We start from the raw sequence: 22,572 nt of genomic DNA, 5'->3' as shown, positions 1-22,572 counted from the left end.
CTCTCTCTCTCTCTCTCTCTCTCTCCCACACACACACACACACCACCACCCATTCAACGAGTATAGAGCTAGAAACTCTGTGTTGTGTGTTTGTGTGTGCGTGTGTGTGAGAGAGAGAGACAGAGAGACAGAGACAGAGAGAGACAGAGAGACAGAGAGACAGAGAGACAGAGAGACAGAGAGACAGAGAAAGAACTGGGCGGGGGAGAAGAGAGACAAACACAGAAACTCTGATCTGAAACTAGGAAAACAGAATCAGAGGATAAGTATTGCAACCAACCTGACCATCAACAAGCCTTCATGAAGACTTGCAATACCCTGATATGTCGTGACCTTCTCTTTATGAGACAGAAAAACCCTCTGGTTGGGGTAACCAAAGTTATGATGACATCACCTAATGTTTGTGCAAATAGGATACTGGGCTCTGATCATCAACCTGCTTGAAATCAGAACAGGTGAGAAGAATACAATGCCCCAAGCTAAATCCTTGAAGGAAAAGCCATCAGGTCTAGAAGAGTTAAGATTTTAGGAGAGAATGTCATTGGAATTGGATCACCATTAACTATTGCATATATGTCCCCATGAAAGTAAAGTCATACTTCCTCCTGCAATCCACCTGAATGAGTATCATCTCTATGAACTCAAGTGTAGGGGGGAGGGGGGGAGTATACTATATTACTCCAATTACCTGGAGAGTGATTTGAAATCTTTTCTGTCTTCCAACAACTAATTATTGATTGCATCACTCATTTGTGGTTTACAGATGGCCGATTAACTTTAGGGACATAGAGGCAAACATTTTTGGCATAAAGTAGACCTTTTCCCAATAAACAGGGGTCTAGATGAAGGAATGAGTTAGAGTCCCTCTCTTTATTATATAAGCCTAGACATTCCAACAATTGATAACATTGCTATAACGGGGTTTTTTTTAGGTTTTTGCAAGGCAAATGGGGTTAAGTGGCTTGCCCAAGGCCACACAGCTAGGTAATTATTAAGTGTCTGAGACCGGATTTGAACCCAGGTACTCCTGACTCCAGGGCCGGTGCTTTATCTACTACACCACCTAGCCGCCCCTATAATGTTTAACTAATGATGTAGGTAAATCAGTTATGAGTGTTGAAGAAAGAAAATGCACTTGTAAACTCATTAATTCCCATGTGTTTTTGCTCTGGTATAAATAAATCAGGGCAAGTTTTCAAGGCCTTGTCAATCAGTCAATATGAATTTAAACATTTATTATATATATATATTGTAAAATGGCTGCACCCCATCTGGAATTATGCCCAAAATGCAATAAAAATGGGCATACTTTTTTTGTTCTAGCAATACCAGTACTAAGTCTATACCCTGAAAAGATCATGCAAAAGGGTAAAAACATCACTTGTACAAAAATATTCATAGCAGCCCTGTTTATGGTGGCAAAGGATTGGAAATCAAGTGAATGTCCATCATTTGGGGAATGGCTGAACAAAATATGGTATATGTATGTTATGGAACATTATTGTTCTATTAGAAACCAAGAGGGACGGGAATTCAGAGAGACCTGGAAAGACTCCCATGAACTGATGATGAGCGAGATAAACAGAACCAGAAGAACACTGTACACCCGAATGGCAACATGGGGGTGATGATCAATCTTACTGGACTTGCTCATTCCATCAATGCAATAATCAGGGACAATTTTAGAGCAGCTGTGATGGAGTATACCATCTGTAGCTAGAGAAAGAACTGTGAAGCTTAAAAAAAGACCAAAATCTATTACCTTCATTTTTTTAAATAAAAAAGTATCATATGGACTACATAATTTTGCTTTCTCTAATATTTTATTTTCTCCTCAAGGATATGATTTCTCTCCCAACAAATTTAATTTTGAACAATGCATAGCATGGAAAAAAATGTAAAGATTACCAGACTACCTTTTGTGGGGGGATGGGGAGGGAAGGGAGGGTGGAGGAAAGATTGAAAAATTTACAGAAAATGATGGATAGAAACTACTATTGCATATAATAGGAAAACAAATAAAATATTAATTTAAAAAAAGAGAAAAAAATGGCTGCACCCCATCGGGAAATGATCAAGCACATACTGGCACAAAGAAAGGAGAGAATATTTCTTCCAAGACCTCTGCATAATGCCTTGAATGAACTGACCAATCATGCCGATAGCCATTTTCAAGCCAATTTAAGTCCCATGTCTGATGATATCTATTCATTTTAATTGGCCTTTTAAAAAATCATAAAAATTCAAGAAGATGCTAGATTGTACTATTTGCATAGTAACTAAACAAGGATTCTGTTTTGTTTTAAAAATAAGAATTTCTTTTTTGTGGTATGAGCTAAAACAGCATAGAAAAAGATTGAACTGACACAGCTCAGCTTTGCCCACTATGCAGGGTTACCTTCAAAGAGTGGATTTTATGTAACTGCCTGCAATTTTAATGAGTACAAGTCTAAGAGTCAAGAGATCTGAGTTTTAGTTCAAGCTAATCATTTCTCACTTTAGACAAGCTGCTAAATTTCTTTATACAGTCTCTGCTTCAGTCATCATCTGTCAGATCAAGAAAGAGACTTTCAATATGATCACTATTTGTTTTAAGGATCAAATGACATGTTGCTTTGAAAATAGCATTTAAAATATTGGGAAAATCTAAGGTACTATAACATTCTATTTACCATCATCACCATCATTTATAGAGTATAACGTATACAAAGAACCTTATCATACATTCTCATTTGAGTTTCAAAACGATCCGGCAAGTAGCACTATGGGAGTTATTATCTCCTTTAAACAGATGAGGAAACTGAGGTTAAAAGAGGCTAAACAACCATGGTCACAAAAATGAAATGTCTGAAGAAGGATTTGAATCTAGACTTTTTCAAAAAGTTCTCAATATCAAAAGAAAGGAAAAAAATCTCTGAATAGTTTTAATAAAACTTGTTCATTTTACTGTGTAGCAAAAGTAGAGAACTTTTCGGACCAAACAATTGTATATAAATAAGATTTCATATAATAAAAAGTAAAACTGGAAGATGAAGTGCTTTAAGATTTGAAAAGTACTTTATAAAATACTATCTCATCCTTACAACTGAGGTATAGATGCTAATCTTATCTTCATTTTATAGTTGAGGAAACTGAAATTGAGATTAAATTACTTCAATCAATTGATCAATAATAATGAATAAACATTTACTAAATGTCTAGTATGTGCCAGACACCATGTTTGCCCAGGAACACCCAGTAAGTAGGCATCAGAAGTCAGTAACAATATCAAGAGGGGATATATGTTCATATGTTCATAGATATCTAGTTTAGAAAGAGTTTGGGAAAGGGGCAGGGTACTGCCATACTAATACACTTCCCCAAATCACATTGTCAGTATGAATGTGTTAGAATACACAATTAGTTTAGAGCTGAATTTGAAAATAGATGAATTAGAAAACATGGATTATGATTCAGGATGGGTCCATCTTAATCAAGAGAAACAAGACAGATTTTTTTTTTAAGTCAGATGAGATAGGGAAGGGTAGAATAGAATAGCAAATGGAGTTCTATTTATGGGAGGGAACCAGAAACCAGAGGGGAGAAGGACAGTGGACAGCAAGTGGGTAAAGATCAACAGAAGCAGAAACAAATGTAATATTGTCATCTGAGTAGACAGACCACCCTGATGGAAAAAAAAGAAACAGATGAGAAGTTCAGAAAACAGATCACAAATGACACAAAGGCATAATATAGTGATGGAGGACTTCAAATTGTGTGTACATCTGCTGGAATCTTTTCTTTCTGCCTAAAGCAAAGCAGCTCATAAATTCTCAATTTGTCTTCATGATAATTTCATCCTTGAAATGAATTACTTTGTCAGTATTTCCCAGTGTTCCAACAAAAATGGGGTTTGGTGGCCTTGATGCATTCTTAAGACCAATATCTTCTCATATATTGCTTCCCCAGTCTTTTCTTCAGTTTATTTACTCTATGAGTTTGTTTCTGTACACATCATTTGCATTCTGTGTTTCACTGATATTGATTCTACCTTTGGTTACATCATTAACATTTCCAAATTCTCTCTGCTATTTTGATGAGTTTTGCTATTATTGCTTCCCATGATTTCTTAGCTTCATTCATTTTTTCTCATTACTTTCATAATCTAATAATTGTTATTCTTCCTTTTATAAAAGGGTGTGCTTGCTGTCCTCACCCAAAGGCAAAAAGGAGATGATTAATAATAATGATGGGGGTGGGGCGGAGCCAAGATGGCAACAAGAGAGGATCCTCTCTTAGGTGCTCTCTCATAAAACTTCTAAACTAAGGACTCTAACTAAACTTTCGAGAGACAGAACCCACAGAGGGACTCAGTGAGGCAGTTCTCCTACTCAAGACAACCTGGAAAAGAGCAGAAAGGCTCTGCTCCCTGGGGTTGGAGGGGTGGCCTGCCAGAGGGTGCCTTGACACAGCAAAGGAACTTCAGCCTCCCAGAGGCAGCCCCAGGGTGCTGGGAGCTGCTGAGCTGCGGGGGAGTTTCCTGACCTATGCCCCGTGGAGCACCAGGCACAACTTGGGTGAACAGCGGGGGACCTCTGCCAGAGCACGTGAAGCCCAGCCCTCAGTGCACACAGCAAGCAGCTTAGCCAAGGCAGTCCAGATCCAGGAAACAGAAGCAGGCGGGTGGGTAAGCAGGAGCCCCCAGGGCATGAACCCATTGAACCTAGGGAGGGGAGTGAAGAGAGACTGCCAAGCTCTGGCCCTGGAACAGGACTCTGGGGCTCTGAACACATTCAGATCCTGATCACAGTCTAGGCCCCCCCATAGAACAGCAGCCCCCCCCAACCTCAGCCCCATGGAAAAGGGGGGCACTTATGGTCATTCACAGACCAGGAGGGAAGACAGAGCCTTACACACTGAGATTCTTGTGGGAGTGTCCCAAAAGCTCAGGAAGCACCCCCAAAACAGGCTTAGGCTAGGAAAATGAGCAAGCAGAGAAACAAGAGGGACACTATTGAGAAATATTTTGCCTGTGAGCCCAAGAAGGATCAAAACACTCAGTGTGAAGATGAGAAACCATAAGCTCCTGCATCTAAAGACTCCAAAAAAACAGAAATTGGGTTTAGGCTATGACAGAGCTCAAAAAAAGACTTTGAAAATCAAATGAGGGAGTTAGAAGAAAAACTGGGAAAAGAAATGAGAGGGAGATGCAGGAAAAACATGAAAATGAAGTCTGCAGCCTAGTCAAGGAAATCCAAAAAATGCTGAAAGAAAATAGCATGCTAAAAACCAAGCTTAGGTCAAATGGATAAAACAGTTCAAAAAGTCATTGAGGAGAAGAATGCTTTAAAAAGCAAAATTGGCCAGATGGAAAAAGAGATAAGAAAACTCTCTGAGGAAAACAAATCCTTCAGACAAAGAATAAAACTCAGGGAAATTGCTGAATTTACAAGAAATCAGGACTCAATACTTCAAAATCAAAGGAATGAAAAATTAGAAGAAAATGTGAAACATCTCAATGAAAAAACAACTGATATGGAAAACAGATTTAGGAAAGATAATTTAAAAATTATTGGAATACCTGAAAGTCATGATCAGGAAAAGAGCCTTGACATCATTTTCAAAGAATTACTACAGGAAAATTGCCTTGATACCCTAGAAGCAGAGGGCAAAATTGAAATGGAGAGAATCCACCGATTCCCCCAAGAAAGAGATCCCAAAAAACCAACCCCCAGGAATATTATGGCCAAGTTCCAGAACTCCCAAGTCAAAAAGAAAATATTACAAGCAGCTAGAAGGACACAATTCAAATACTGTGGAGCTGCAATCAGGATCTCACAGGACTTAGCAGCAACTACATTAAAAGCTCATAGGGCTTGGAATATAATATTCTGGAAGGTAAAAGAGCTTAGAATGCAACTGAGAATCAACTACCCAGCAAAACTGAACGTCCTCTTCCAGGGAAAAAGATGGACTTTCAATGAACCAGGGGAATTTCAAATGTTCCTGTTGGAATGGCCAGAGCTGAACAGAAAGTTTGACCTTCAAATACAGTACTCAAGTGAAGCACAGAGAATGGAGGAGAAGGGGAAAATATGAGGGACTTTATGATGATGAACTGCATGTATTCCTGCATAGAAAAATGACATTGATAATACTCATATGAACCTTTTCAATTAACAGAGCGGGTAGAAGGAGATTTTATAGACGAAGCACAGGAGAGCTGAATTTGAAGATAAAATATGGTGTAAAAATGGAGTCAATAGAAAAAAGGGAAATGTAACGGGAGAAAGAAAAAAGGGGGGGGGGGAATAGGCCAAGATAGTTTATATAATAAGATTTTTCTTTATTACAATGAGCTATTGCAATGATATGGAAGTGGGGAAGGCAAGGGGGAATGAGGGAATCTTCGCTGTCATCAGAGGTGGCTGGGAGAGGAAACAGCATATATATATATATATATATATATATATATATATATATATATATATATATATATATATATATATATATATATATATACTCAATGGGGTATAGACACCTGGAGTAAGAAGGAGGTGGGGTGGACAGGGGGAAGGGGTGGGGATGCGAATGAAGGAGGAAAGGATGGACCATGGGGGAAGAGTGGTCAGATATAACACATTTTCTTTCTTACTTCTTGCAAGGGGCTGGGATTAGATGGCCTGTCTGGGACCATAGGGCCAGGTGGATGCTGGGCCTAAGGGATGGTATGGGGCTCCTGGCCTCTTGGCCCCAGGGCCAGGGATCTGTCTGCTGCGCCACTCAGCTACCCTACAGCAGAGTCAGAGTGAAAGGAGAGAGAAAATATAGTACATGGTAGTAGAGAAATACAAAAGGAGGGAGTTGCAATCAGCAATGGCAAAGGTGGAAAAATATGGAAGTAACTTTTGTGATGGACTTATAAAGAATGTGATCCACCGGCGACAGAGTTGGTGGGCTTGGAACACATACCGAAGCACATTTTTATTATTATTATTATTATTTGGGAGGTTGCAGGGCAAATGGGGCTGGGTGGCCTTCCTGGAGCTGCATAGCAGGGTGATCATTGGGTGTCTGAGGTCGGATTTGGACCCGGGTGCTCCTGGCTCAAGGGCCAGTGCTCTGTCTGCCACCCAGCCACCCCTACTATTATTACTATTTTATTTTATTTTGGGTCTTTTTTTTCTTCTTTTTTCTTTTTTGGTTTTTGCAGGGCAGTGGGGTTGGGGTGGCTTGCATGTCACACAGCTGGGTGATTGTTGGGTATACGGGGCTGGATATGGGCTTGGGTGCTCCTGGCTCCAGGGCTGGTGCTCCGTCCACTGCGTCATCTGGCCATACCTACAATTATTACTATTATTTTTTTAATTTTAATTTTAATTTTTTTCTCTCCCCTTTATGTCTCAGGCAAGTCTATATTTTGGGGGGAAGGGGGTATTTTGTTTACTCTTAAACAAGAATATTTTATTAATGTATAAAAAAACATTATTTATACAAAATGAGAATAAATATTAAATTAAAAAATAATAATGATGAGAATGATATAGATAATAGAAAAGCTTTCTCCCCAGAGTTGACTCTTAATTTTTAAAGGTTGTGTGTCTCAGCCATTAACCAGTCAATTGGCTGGTTTCCTATGTCCTCTCAACTTTCTTGATCCAATGACCAAAGTCCCATATTTCCATCATATTAAACTAAGAAATATCTTCACATTGTGGCCAAATTATTGAGGTAGTTACTTCATACTTTAATGTCTAATTCTCTAAGAAAACTCCTAAATGTCTCCAAATACTTTGGTTTTCTGATCGTCTGTTATTGCTTAAGCATCTATCATGATTTCTTGCATTTTCTTGAATACTGTTGTAACACATATTTCTTCAGTTTTTTCCCTTGTTTTTTATATTCAGCATTTTAAAAAACATATTTAGATTCTTCAGTTTATCTTTTTTTTTTTTGAAAAATGTACCACAGTATACATTTCTGTTGTCACAAGTGCAGTATATTGGCTAGAGAATAAACCTTAAGAGTCAAGATCTATATTTCTGTCTCATACCTAATACATATTGATTGTGAGAACCTGGGCAAGTCCTTTAACCCTTCAGAGTTCCAAGAAACTCTCTAGGATTAGAAGTTGCAGAGAAGATTCTAATCTGCATTGGTAGATAAAGTTCTTCACCATTCGACTGTCATGAGTCCTCTCTGTATTTTCTTCCTCTTTATCTTGTTTATACCAGAATACATACATACATACATATATATGTGTGTGTGTGTGTGTGTGTGTGTGTGTGTGTATACATATATATATATATATATATATACAGACTGGAAATAATATTAAGAAAACAAAGTTCTTTTTAAGAAAAGGGAATAATATATTGCCCCAATGACTCTTGTTACTTCATTACTTACCAATCTAGATAATGCCCTAGAACCTGCGTAGATTATTCCCACAAACAGCATTGAAGAAGGAAGCCATGCCAGAACCTTGGCCCTAGGGGGAAAAAATTCATAATTCATTACTAAGCAGCATGTCAATCATAAGAAGCACAACTAATTAGCAGCAGAGTCTGCGGAGAGACCACATAGGTTAAGAGTGATAATTTGACAGTAATTGACAGGTTATGTAAGATGTATTTTTTTAACCAATGAAAAATGAATCAGGCACAGTCCTTCCTTACTCTTTTAAGAAAGAAAACAAAAGAAAGAAAGCAAGAAGGTAAGCAAGAAAACAAGCAAAAAAGGAAGAGAGAGAAAGAAAGAAAGAAAGAGAGAGAGAGAGAGAGAGAGAAAGGAAGGAAGGAAGGAAGGAAGGAAGGAAGGAAGGAAGGAAGGAAGGAAAGAAAGAAGGAAAGGATGAAAGGAAGAGAGAAAGAGAGAAAGAGAGACAGAGAGGGAGGAAGGAAGGAAGGAAGGAAGGAAGGAAGGAAGGAAGGAAGGAAGGAAGGAAGGAAGGAAGGAAGGAAGGAAGGAAGGAAGGAAGGAAGGAAAGAAGGAAGGAATGTACTTCTTCCTTGGAAAGAATTTGGACCAGTTCTGGAGTTGCTTGGGTTCCTATCTCACACCTGAAACTTAATTATACCTTAATAATACCTGTGCTAATAATACCCGTAGGGCACCTGAATTCCCTGAGCATTAGTTTCCTTATCTGCAAAATGAACAGGATGAAGTAGGTAGTCTCTGAGCTCTCTTCTAGCTATAAATCTGTGCTTATCTTGGGAGCAAAAATTTCTAGTTAAAGCTTTGTAAATAAGTGAGCTATTCTTTATCTCTCAAATAGATTAAAAAATAAAGGCCATACCCTATGCTAAATTATTTTTAAAATCGACCAATTGTCGTTCTTTCTGTTTGACTAAGAAAGGCTTTTGACAAATGTACCCAACGACTTCACTCAACCAAAACCAAAGGATTGATAGCCTCACAGGGCAGGAGCCAAATGAAGAGTGATGAAAAGCCATCTCTACAATCTCACAATGGCTTCTTAAACTATTAATATGACATTTCCTGTACACCCAGTTTCTGGAAATCTTCAAGGACTAAGGAGAAATTATCTTTGATTCAATTAGGACACTACTAGGAACCGCCTTTTCAGAATGATTTATAGCTTGTAACAAGCTATCATCCTGTACCAAATAAGATGAGTGCTCCTTTTCCTTGGACAGTTCAGGATGCAGGTTGCTGAAGCTACATCTCACTGCCTGCCACTTATAAATGTGTTTCCATCCAGAGATTGAAATTCCTAGTCATTTTAACAACCAACACAAACAAATGAAGCTATTCCAGGAAAAGGCATTAATTTCAGGTAATTCAACACTAAGTGCCAGTTATCAGAAACAGCCCAACGGGAATGGCACTTGGCCACAAGTAAGCTCTTCAAAGGTCTGGATTACATGTATAGACACATTATCCACCCCCATACAGGATGGTACCTGCCTTTGTTCAAGTTGCTGAACCCTGAAAGACAGACAGCTCCTTGCCTACTGCAAGGCAAAATTAAAACACAAATCATCTGTGAGAGATTCCCTGGATCCCAGAAGCACTGGAGTAAAGAGATGTCTGAAATCAAAACCCCAAAGCAGACAGGGTATGGAAAAAAGAATCTTGCTTTGGGGCCAAAACCTTCTTTAATGTTACAAGAAGGATCAGCCAGTTGCTAAATTTCTTCCAGGAAAAGGCTTCAGCATTAAGTGTCTCTGGTTGTAACCAGCATGGGTGACTGCAGATAGACTACAATATTGAAACAGAAACAGTCAGAAGTGGTGTTGGGTTAGAACATAGACATCAACATCAAGAATGGATCAGGTCCTTTAAGGAAGGATCAAGCTCTGGATAAAACAGCAACTGGCACAGTTGGAGGTACAGGTCCTTGGTATGTAAGGTCAAGAAGGTTGCAGATATTTGTTCTTGATTCCCTCTTGATAAATAAACAAAGTAAACTCCTGCTGGTTTGGATATTCCAAGAGACACCAATAAGGCTGAAAAATCAGTAGACCTGAAGGAAAAGAAAACACCGCTAGAGAACTTCTTGTCTATTTATCCTTCTACCTCAAAATACAATTAAAAAATAGAAGAAACAAAACAAAACAAAATAAAAATAAGAATTGAGGCTTAAACCAAAAAGATTTTTGCAAATTGCTGAAGTATCTGTTGCCTTACATTAGACACACACACAACCCCCTAAAGCAGGGAAGATTATTTATTTCTTTGTGTGACTTTAAACATACAGACACTCTGGGAGTTGCCATAAGGGCAATGACAGATATTGATGGTTACCTAAGCTATCTCCAACACAATTTGAAAATCATTAGAAGCACAAACTCTGAGTTGTAAGGAAGTCAGAGGTTTCATCCAAACAGCACTTAAGAGGAATGGGCTCTTCAACAATCCTTAAAAGTAGTCATCCAGTCTCCATTTGAAGATCTTCAATGTGGGAGGGGGGAAGCTACCATTTTCAGAGGTAGCCTACTCTATTGTGAGACTAGGGAAATATTTCTCTTTACCTTCAATATAATCTAACTTTCTGAAATTTCCATAATTTTTTTTCTGTATAAAACCTCTTCTACAAAATAGGTCTTCAAATACTTGAAGGCAATTGATGGTTTTCCTTCTCCAGATTACATTCCTTTCCTTCTTGAGGCATAGTCTTTAAGCCTTTCATCATCTTGATCACCCTTCTCCAGCTTACCAATGCTTATCCTAAAATTCAGTGCCATAATTGACCCAGGACACATTACCAAAAACAAAACCTATCATCACTCTCAGTTTAGGTATCATGCTTCACTTAACATGACCTAAGACAATTTCTTTGGCCTCTATATTACAAAGGTTTATTCATACTGAGCTTAAAGTTCATTAAAAACCTTAGACCTTTTTCATATGAACTTGAAACAGAAAATCACCCTGACTTTGAGTATTGCCTCTAAATATGTTGGCATCATTCTCTTCTGCATTTGTGTCTTGAGAGTTCCTGTCACCATAATAGCTATTATGGTGGGGTTCTTTTTTTTTTTTCATTTGCTTGCCCATTCTTCTGGTCAATTTTTTGATTGTGGGTTTGATGTAAGGACTGAGCTAGCACTTCTAAAGGGAAGATTTCACTGGCCCTAGTGCTGCTTTCTTTGGGTATTGAAGGTCAGATTTTTTTCCAGGATCTCAAGGACAAGTTAGATAGCCTACAAGCTTTCAATACTACCAAAATGGTCTGGTGGCAAAATGGTACTACCTTGATCTGAGCTTGGCAAACTCCTGACTGGTGAATGATAGTAGACCATCACTGATCAATTGTAAAGATTACTATCAGTCAAGTAGAAAGTTTGGTTCATTCAATGTGGCAGAATTGTAGGCTCCTCTTTGATCTAAGGTTCTTGTCCAGGTTATTCCTTTGCAAGATGGGCTAGATGCTGGAACTCAGTATTCATTCTGTTCCTGATGGTTAAGTAATACAGCTGTTGATTGCTTCTAAAATTCCTCCTTTCCTACCCAGGAATGCCATTCTTGGGCAAAGTTCATCCTAGATCTGTTGCTTGAAGTCAGTAGTGGACAACCAAGCTGCCATTTTTCACTTGTCCCACTATGGGTTTCTTCCTAGTTTATAACTTCTTCCTGAGTGCTGAGGTGCTCCAAACACAGCATGCTCCTGTGCCAAGTGTCCACAGATCTTGGTATGGCTCACTGTGCCAAGCTGGGTTGGACAAATGACTCATTGTAAAGTTTGCTAAATCCTCCCAACAAGATTCAAGCTTGGAGGGGCAGCTTGGTGGTGCAGTGAATAGAGCACCGGCCCTGGAGTCAGGAGTACCTGAGTTCAAATCCAGCCTCAGACACTTAATAATATACCTAGCTGTGTGGCCTTGGGCAAGCCACTTAACCCCATTGCCTTGCAAAAAAAAAGATTCAAGCTAGTGCATTTCTAGTTCAGTTTGGAGGAGTTTTTAATAGGAGAATTTGCTGAATCGCTTTCAGCTATTCTGCCATTTTGGTTCTATCTCCCACCCAAGGTTGTTTCTTCTTAAAAGTCAATATAAACAGGGCAGGCAGCCAGATGGAGCAGTAGATAGAGCACCAATCCTGGAGTCAGGAGGACCTGAATTCAAATCTGGCCTCAGACATTTAATATAATTGCCTGTGTGACCTTGGGCAAATCACTTAAACCCATTGCCTTACAAAAACAAATAAACAAACAAATAAATAGAAACAAAAAGTTAATATATGAGGCATATGCTTCACTTTTTTAGCAGCACTTTTTTATTGAGGCAAAGAACTGGAAAAAGTAGGTGTCCATCAACTGGGGAAATGACTTAACAAACCGTGGCATATGAATATAAAGGAATACTACTATGTTGCAAAAAATGATGACTATGAAAAGAAAGGAAGATTGATATGAACTAATTCAATGTGAAGTAAGCAGAATAAGGAAAACAGTAAATAAATGATTATAATAATATAACTGAAAAGAACAATAATGTAACAACCCAAACTGAATGCTGTGAAATTGTTATGACCAAGTTTGGCCCCAAAGAAAAGATAATAGAACACTTCTCACCCCTTCCCCCAACCCTTTTTTTGCAAATGTGGAGAATCCTAATATAGAACACTTTTGCAATATATTATTTAGTTTTGTTGAACTATTTTTTCTTGTTCTTTTAAAAATTCTAATTATTTATTAACTATGTATTACAAGATATGCCTCTCTGGGAGGGGTTGGGGTAATAGATGCAGCAGGGAATATAGTTGATATAAAAACAAAATATATTGGTAAATAAGTTTTTTTAAATGCCAATGTGCTGTAACAAAGAGCAAGGGAGTGGAAGTCAAACCTGAATGTAAATCCTAGTTCAGACACTATGTCAAGTAACCTAACTTCTGTGTAAAGTAAGGATAATCATATTTATACTAACTAGCTAATAGAGTTTCTGTTGGGAAAGTGCTTATGAATCTTAGAGTACTATATGAAAATGAACTATTATCACTATTATGGGCCTTCTTTTCCTCAGGAAGTCTTAAAACTTCCATTGTTCCTATGTTATACCTTTATCCTTCTAGGTAGAGACTCTGGTGGTAAATAAAATCTATAGATTAATCTAGAATAATGCTAACTCAAATAGAAATATGGTCATTAAACTTTATATAATGATCCTGAAGCTACTTATTGACTTAGAAAAACCATACAATATCACCCATATACTGTTATATTTTTATTTATTTTGTTAAATATTTTCTAATTATAGTTTGATCTGACTCCTGGTCACTGTCTGGAAGTATTGTGGGTCATATGCAGCTTTTGGCAATGTGCTTGATATCTCTGAGCTAGAGGATCAGAGGATCAGATTTTTCAAGCTAGAAGAGCCCTTTCAAGGTCAGTTAAGCCAATCCCTTAATTAACAAAACTGAATTTCAGATAGCTAAAATTACTTGCCCAAGATCATACAGATAGTCAAGTGACAAGATGAAATTGTAACCAAGGTTTTCCGAATCCAAATACAGATTTTTCTCTACTATATCATGCTGAGATATCAACACGTTAAGAAGTATCTCTGGGTTTAAAAAAAATGGCCTATGCAGAGAAGTCAATAACCCTCCAGTCCCTGGCCACCCAATATTATGCAGATAACATTAGATTAGCCAAGGAGTGATGTGGTCCATTGGAAAAGGCTAGAGCTGAGAGACAAGGAGCATCAGATGCTATTCCTGGCTTTGTCATTAAGTGGTGAAAAGGAGAAAAATACTAATTCTGAAGTCAAAGGAAATGGGTTTGAGCACAATCTCTGCTACTTACTACCTGCATGACCTTGGGCAAATCACTTAATTTCCTTTGCCCTTATTGTCTTCTACTATATAATGAGAAGGGGGTTGGACTGGATGGTCTTTGAAATCTCTTCCAATTCTAGATTTATGGAGGGGATAGATGACACAAAGGATAGACCTGGAGTCAGGAAAACCTGGGTTCAGATCCAGCCTCAGACATTTACTAGATGTGTGACCCTGGGCAGGTTATTTAAACCTGTATACCTCAGTTTCCTCAACTGGAAAATGAACTGGAAAATAAAATGGAAAACCATTCCTGTACGTTTGCCAAGAAAACCTCAAAAGGAGTCATGAAGAGTCAGACATGAATAAAAACAACTAAGCACATGCTAGAGCTATAATAATCATTATCTTTGATCTAAGGCAAATTTCTAGAGTTTCTTTTTTTTTAAAGTTTTTTTGCAAGGCAATGAGGTTAAATGACTTGCCCAAGGTCACAGCTAGGTAATTATTAAGTGTCTGAGGCCAGCTTTGAACTCAGGTCCTCCTGATTCCAGGGCTGGTGCTCTAACCACTGTACTATTTAGTTGCCCTGCTTCCATTTCTTAATCAAAAAAATGGGTAACACAATTTTCTCATGCATGACACTGGATCAAGATTACTGGCTTATCTATGACTTTACTGAGACACTGTTGATAATGACATCTACTTAATGAAAAATGAGGAAAATTATTTCTTGTTCAATTATTTTTCAATCATGTCCAACTCTTCACAAACCTATTTGGGATTTTCTTGGCAAAAATAATGGAGTAGTTTGCCATTTCCTTCCCCCAGGTCATTTTACAGATGAGGAAACTGAGACAAAGAGGATTAAGTGATTTGCCCAGAGTCATGCAACTAGTGTCTGAGGTCAGATATGAACAGTGGAATATGAGTCTTGCTGACTAGAGACCCTGAATCTCTTCCCTGCACTTTCAAATTGTCCAGAGGAATATTAAATTTTTTCTAAAATTCATAGGGGACATACCTCTGCTTTTTAGAGATTTTTTGATAACCATCACACTAACCTTATGTGATTGAGTACTCTTTGGTGGAATAAAGATTTGGGCCACAAAGCCAAAGACCAAAAAAATTCCTCTCTCAACTACAAACTATATAAGAAACTACCAAATTAAACTTTTAATACTTGTGAACAAACATTTTTGCACAAATGTTGGATGTAATCATTGACTTAAACCACATTTTAAGGTAAATTTTAAGGTAAAATTTAGGTAAACTTAAGGTAAATTTTATCCATTTAAGGCATACAAAACAAAAAATGCAATGTTATCAAATTTAAAAAAAAATTTCTCAAATGGTAAAGTGGAAATCAACTAGAAATGGGACTGACAAGTATAATGTAGAAATGTACTGAATTATTGAATATGAACTGAATTGAACATATGGAAGGTTTTTATTTAATTTTTTATTAACTCTTTAAATAATAACAAACATGAATATTTTAATAGTCAAAGGAAAAAGGGGGATTGGATGGTCATGTTCATTTTTTCCATTACATACCTCTTGTTATTGTTCATTCTGGTGATGTCTGACTCTCTATGACTTCATTTTGGGTTTTTTGGGCAAAGATAATGGAGTAGTTTACTGTTTCTTTTTCCAGCTCATTTTACAGATGAGGAAACTGAAGCATCCAGGGTTAAATGACTGACCCAGGGTCACACAGTTAATGTCTAAGTTTGGATTTGAACTTGGGAAGATGAATCTTCCTGGTTCTCACATAGAGCACTATCCATTGAGTCACCCAGGTGCCCACATACATCTTAACATTTTATTTTGGTTTGGTTTCCTCATACAAATCAAATTATGCCCTACTTACCTGTGTCCTTCTTTGAAATTCCTTCTGCTTTCTTTTATTTTTGAAATAATTCACTGACAATGTTTTCTTCCTTTTTTTTAGTATTACCTTCAGTATTAGTCTTCCCAACTCCCCTCCACCAAAAAAAAAAGCATTCCTTATAACAAATAAGTATGGTCATGCAAAACAAATCCACAAAATGATCATGTCTGAATATGTGTGTCTCAGCTGACACCCCAGACCATCATTCCTCAGTCAAAAGGTGGGAAGCATCATTAATCATGAGTCTTCTGGAGTTGTGTTGGTCATGTCATTGACCAAATTCCCAAGTCTTTCACAGTTGTCTTTCCTTAATATTGGCATTATCATATAAATTGTTCTCTGTGTTTAGCTCATTTCACTCTCCATCAATTTATACAAATCTTCTCAGGTTTCTCTGAAACCATCACTTTCATTGTTAGGGTACAATAACATTCCATTACATTTACCTGTCATAAATTGTTCTACAGTCCCCTAGTTGACAATAGCTCTTTGTTATAACAAAAGTGTTGTTATAAATATTTTGGCAATTATGGATCCTTTCCCTCTTTTTTTTTTTCTCTTTTGAAGATGGGATAGAAGTCTAGCAGTGGTAGAATTGTTTAATCATAAGCTGTAACAGCCTCATTCTGGACTTTTGTGAAAACAGCTCAGAATGACAAAGGATGGGGACAGCATTTCTGAAGGTATGGTAATAAAACAGTATCCTGGGAGAAAACTACAATACTATTCAAAAGGAAAAGCCTTACATATTCTTTGCACTATTTACCAATCATGATAAACAAAAACCACTTGTAATTAAACTGTGAGCATTAGCCCTAGCTGCCACATGTGGGTACAATTGCTGCATAGGGAAAAGAGGGACTCCATCTCCAATGGACTCTACTTATTTTGTAGTCAGCATAGGATAGGGATGTATTTTGAAATCTTTTCACATAAATCCAATAATTGAAATAAATAATACTGTGGCATGGATATGGTAAATAGCAGGGAAAACACTGAGGGATGGAAATCAAGTATTATTAAATTTTTTAAACAGTATTATTATTGTTTATTAAAGGATTGTGTTTTTATTTATTTTTAATCCCCATCTTATCCCATATGGAAGATTTTATTTTCTCCATTGATGCAGACATGAAAGACAACACCCAAGTGTGTAAGTAATCACAGGCATTTTAGAGAGAGAGAAAGGAATCATCCCTTATAACTGAGACAAAACCCTAAGGACTGATGACAACAGGTGGGAAGTCATGGTGAAATAAACAGATTTTTGTTTTCTTCTCTTGGCTTCCTGGAGTCCTAACAAGATGATAGTCTAAGATCCAGAAATTTCATCTTTCTCTAAATATAAATTAGGTGCTCATTTCTGATATATTGGGGCCCTGCAAGTGACTTTGCAAACATTAACTCTGCTTCCAGATCTCTAGCCATGACCCAACTTCTGGGCACTCCTAGTACATATACAAAGGTCTACCCTTGTCTTCCAGTAAGCACTAGTATTATTTATACTTGAAAAGGTGCCCTGTACTTCCTTACCCCAACAATCTTGAGGAAAAAATGCAAGATGTATTTTCCTCTGTAAAATTTACCCCCTGGCAGAACACCACTGTCAACAGCAAGTGAACCTCCAAAGACTTGGCAACACCAAAAATTCTACCTTGAGGTTGTAACACCTAATGTTTTATGTAACCAGCTCTGGCCATGTTTTCCTATTTATACTATCCAGAAGGCTCCAACCATTCGGCAGAAGAAAAGCTCTCTCTCTCTCTCTCTCTCTCTCTCTCTCTCTCTCTCTCTCTCTCTCTCTCTCTCTGTCATTTTCCTTCTGATAGTGTTAGTCATAGAATTTCCACCAAAAATGACTGCTACAATCATACTTCTCCATTGGCTTTTTGGACTTGATAGATATAGAAGAAGTGAGGTATGACATGTACTCTTCGTGCTATGTTAGAAGAAATTGTAAAAAGTAATTCCTATAAAATTCAAAATATTTTTGAAAAAAATTATATTGGTCTTTGATATGTCTGAATTTGGTTCCAAGGAAGTTAAGCCACTACGAATAGGTGTTGGGCTAACTTACAGATAATCTTAATATAATTACATGCATTCTTTGGAATTCTAATTAGCTCTATCAATCATCAAGGATCCTTCTAGCACTGGACTGGTAAACCACTGAAACTAATATTTTTTATTGCTAATAAATCTCATTTATTCTACTATTCTGTGTGTGTTTTTTTCCAAATAAAATCTGACTTGGCATTTCGATTTTTGTTCCCTTCTACAGAGCAATTTTATATTTATTGGAAAGAACATCAAACATTTTCATGGGAATAAAATATATAAAATCTCAAAGAAAGTAATAGGGGAAAAGTAGGGGTGAGTGGAGCACAAATTGCCAAATCTTAAGTTATATTATAAAGCAGTAATTGTTAAAACTTTTGGTTTTGGTTAAAAAGTAGGAAAGTAGACCAGTAAAAAAAAAGATAATCAAGAGTACAGAAGAAACTGGACATAGTACCCTATTGGTCTATAAACCCATAAATACAGACTCCTCAAGAAAGATGTCCCTATTTAACAGGACCTTCAAGGAAAACCAGCAAACAGTATGGTGGGTAATAGGCTTAGACTTACAGCTTATCCCATATGCTACAATAAGAGCCAAATAAATATAGTGCCTAAAATATAAAGGCATTTGGAGAATGGAAATATCTTTCAGTTCTATGAATAGGGGAAGAATTCTTAACTAAGCAAGGGATAAAGGTGATCATAAAACAACAAAACAATTTTATTAAATAAAATAAAATAAACTTTTGTAAAAACAATAAAGATAAAAGAAACTGTAGAAGGGAAAGTCTTCATCAATTATATCATTAAATTTTATATCTAAGATATATAGAATTGATAGGAAGGAAGGAGAAGAAAGAAAGAAGGAAGGAAGGAAAGAAAACTATCCCCCACATGAGCAGTTTTCAAAGAAGGAAATACAGACTCTTAGCAACTATATAGGAAAAAATGGTTCCTATCATCAGTAAGAGAAATAAAAATCTCTAAGGCCGTAGTTCTCAAAGTGTGATATACAGACCACTGAGGGGTCCTTGAGTTCTTCTCAGGAGGGTGTGTAAAGGTCAAAACTATTTTCAAAATAATACTAAGATATTATTTGCCTGCCAAAATATTCTTCCTTTTTCCACCTACATATCTGTGTTTAGACTGGATCTTCTTCATAGATTTCAATCAAAATATCACATTACAAAAAACTGAACACAGAAGTCAATATGAGAATCCAACTACCTTTAATTAAACCAGGCATTAAGGCCATTTGTAAAAATAGGCAGTTAGGTGGCATAACAGATAGCAGAATGGATCTGGAGAATGACCTGAGTTCAAATCTAAACTCAATGCTCAATAGCTGTATGACTCTGTATGACCCTAAATCACTCTGTGCCTCAGTTTCCTCAACTGTAAAATGGAGATAATAATACTCACCCCTCAGGGTTGTTAAGGATCAAATGGGCTAATATTTGTAGTAGTTTGCCAACCTTAAAGTACTATGTAAAACAATACTACTTCTCTCACTGAATATTTTTTGTTTTGGAAAAATAGATATTTTCCCTAAAAATATGTTGTTTATGTTAATATGTAGGAGTTTATTATTACTACTTTAAATGAGTTAATTTTTAGTTATCTTTAGTAGCATTTTAAAATTATATATTAAGACAAAATTTTAGCATTTATTTTTCCAAAATTCTGAGTTCCAAATTTTTATCCCTCTCTCCTTCCTCTCCCCTTATGCTAATATTTTAAAATTTTATGTGCTTTAATTTATAATATTTTTGTTACTGTTCAGTCATGTCCAATTCTTTGTGACCCTGTTTGGGGTATTCTTGGCAAAGGCATTGAAGTGGTTTGCCATTTCCTTCTCCAGCTCATTCACAGATGAAGAAACTGAGACAGAGTTAAGTGACTTGCCAATATAATATAGTTAGTAAGTGTCTGAAACTGGATTTAAACTCAGGAAGATGAGTCTTTCTGACTCTAGACCCAGCCCTCTATCCCCTGAGCCATCCAGTTGTACCAATAGCTGCAGTTTATAAAGCATGTCACAATTTTCAAGGAATTTTATTAACACTGTTTTATGATTTAGCCTCATAACCAATTCAAGGAAGATTGAGCAAATATTATTATTATTATTGCCATTTTTCAGTAGGTCAGAGAATGTTGATCTGAAAGTAAAGCTTTGATGGAAATTTGCTGTTTACAGAAATTTTCTGTTTTGTACCTTAGAATGGTAATAAGATCAGGATCTGACATTTAACCAGTATAAGGAAGCTCTCTGGATAAGGAAATGACTTCCGATTCTAATCAAGATCCATTTTGTAACCTGTATTTTTAGAGAGCTGCCTAGAACACTGAAAAGGTCACTAATCCAAAGTCATATCACCACATTATAGGTGAGATATGAACCTACATCTTTTCAACTTCAAGGTATTTACTACACTAGGCAAAAACCCCAAACTATAAAAAAAAATTTTAAAAAATACTTGATCACACTCTACTAATTGTTTTCAAAGCCTGAAATAAAATAAATATTTAGAAAGGTCTAATCCAACAGTAACAAGACAAAAATATATACACAAACCTTGCATCTTCCATTCAAGTCCTTTTTAAATACATGTTTGTCTCTAGGAAGGCATAATACCTGTCTAACTTCTTACTCTCATACCCAAGTAAGACTAACAGTGCCAATATATGATCTTATCTCAGATAAGATCTCTACTGCCACATCCAAAGTGGCCTAGTCCCCAGGGTTAAGTATCTAAGGATATTCTGGTCCCTGCAAATATCTTTGATCTTCAGGTTCCTAAGGCAGGTAGTAATGGCTAGCTACAAGATGAGTTAAAAAGAGATTCAGAAGAATTAAGGGCCCCTAGCAGATTTTATAGTTTTGTTGATTACCTCAAACTCTAATTGTTCCTTATAGGGCACTGTTTGGAAATGATTACCACTTTGGATTTATGTGCACGTAAACACATTTTATTACTTTCAAATACTTGCATTGTGGCCTTGCCTAAGTTTTTGCAGGTGTGGTTTTTAGTAGCAGAGAGCCTGGAACAACTAAGTGTTAACCCAGGCAGCTAGCATAAATTGGTTGGCATGAATAATAAAACTGTTGTAATTGAGATGAGAACTAATTAAATTAAATCACTTGTTTTTCAAATAGAGCATGCATTATTGAGTGAACATCTGCTCCTTGAAAACACTCAGAAATTTATCCCTTCTTTTCTTGCCAGGCTCAGAAGTCTGAATTTTGAATAAATTTCCCATATTCTACTGACACCTAGTGGATTTTGGCACTTATTTTTAAACAGCAAAAATTACAAGACTACAACCTGGGTCAATTTGGATAGAGAACAGTTCGAAGTCTACTTCTTCTCCCTTTTAACATCTCCTAACAATATCCATCACTGACACATTTTTGTCCCTCACTTAATCTCATTTCTTTTCTCTGTTCTTCTTTCCTTTTCCTCTTTGTTTCTCCAACCTTATCCTCCTCACTTAGAATTGTGCTTCCTTGATTAAACCACAGCCTACTTAAATTGGAAAATAGCTATAATCTTGCTATGAAGGAGAATCCAGGATAAAATGACACTTGTCTTATAATCCATCCAAGATGAAGAGTGTAAGTGGAGATGCATCAAAAGGAAGCTTCATATAAAGGCAGCTCCATAGACTATCTTTTCCTCCAGAGGATTACCTTGAGTTGAGACAAATTTTCATTATGGGGAAAATTCCTCAGCTGATTCTATCTACCTCTCCTAATACCTCTTACAAGCCCATGATGGAAACCCTGAAGGAGTTTCCTTTACTCTCATTTCTTCCAAATTCCATCTACCAAAACTTATGTTTTTTATAAAGATTTCAAAGTATAATAAATGTATGTCACTTGAGCATAACAATCCTAGAATGTTATGAAAATGTGAAATTAGAAAATCTAAATTCACTATCTACTTAAAATAATTAAGTGCAGCAGAATAACTAAAAAAGGAAAGTAAATCTCTTCTTCTGGATTAATATGAAGAAAGAAAAACATTGGCCCATAAGAATTCTTTTAGTATACATCCAGGAGCCCTGCTATGATTAGCTAAAAATGGAATAAGTAAATAATTATCTATAACTATGGACTTTTAGCTCTAAAAAGACTGAAGTTTATTGCAAATAAAATAAAAATAAAAGTTTCCTTACTTAATGAAAAGATGGGACAAGTCATAACTGTCATTCAGAATATGGATTCTAATAATGAATCCAAAAGTCTCTTATAAATACAAGGAGATAGTGCCTAATCCATCAATACTGTCACTATGGTACTAAATACAATGTATAATAGAAAGAGAGCTGTTCTTGAAGTCAGGAAGTTCTGTGTTCAAACTATTTAACTATTCTCACACTTGATTTCCTCA

At 36.7% G+C, this 22,572-nt stretch overlaps 1 protein-coding gene across 8 annotated transcripts in view; it reads right to left on the bottom strand.

Annotated features, from left to right (window-relative positions):
• The window catches only part of TMEM241 (transmembrane protein 241), a 178,036-nt gene that overhangs the window by 133,468 nt on the left and 21,996 nt on the right, over nucleotides 1-22,572 (bottom strand). For all 8 annotated transcript variants that reach the window (XM_074203554.1, XM_074203553.1, XM_074203555.1 and 5 more), the window contains exon 4: nucleotides 8,389-8,470. In XM_074203554.1, coding sequence (XP_074059655.1) covers nucleotides 8,389-8,470 — 82 coding nt within the window. The remainder of the gene's footprint in view (nucleotides 1-8,388; nucleotides 8,471-22,572) is intronic.

Source organism: Macrotis lagotis, chromosome X (genome assembly GCF_037893015.1).
Source record: "Macrotis lagotis isolate mMagLag1 chromosome X, bilby.v1.9.chrom.fasta, whole genome shotgun sequence".
Classification (NCBI taxonomy): Eukaryota; Metazoa; Chordata; class Mammalia; order Peramelemorphia; family Peramelidae; genus Macrotis; species Macrotis lagotis.
The sequence above is the reverse complement of the archived record's forward strand: the minus strand, read 5'-3'. Positions and strand labels throughout refer to the sequence as shown.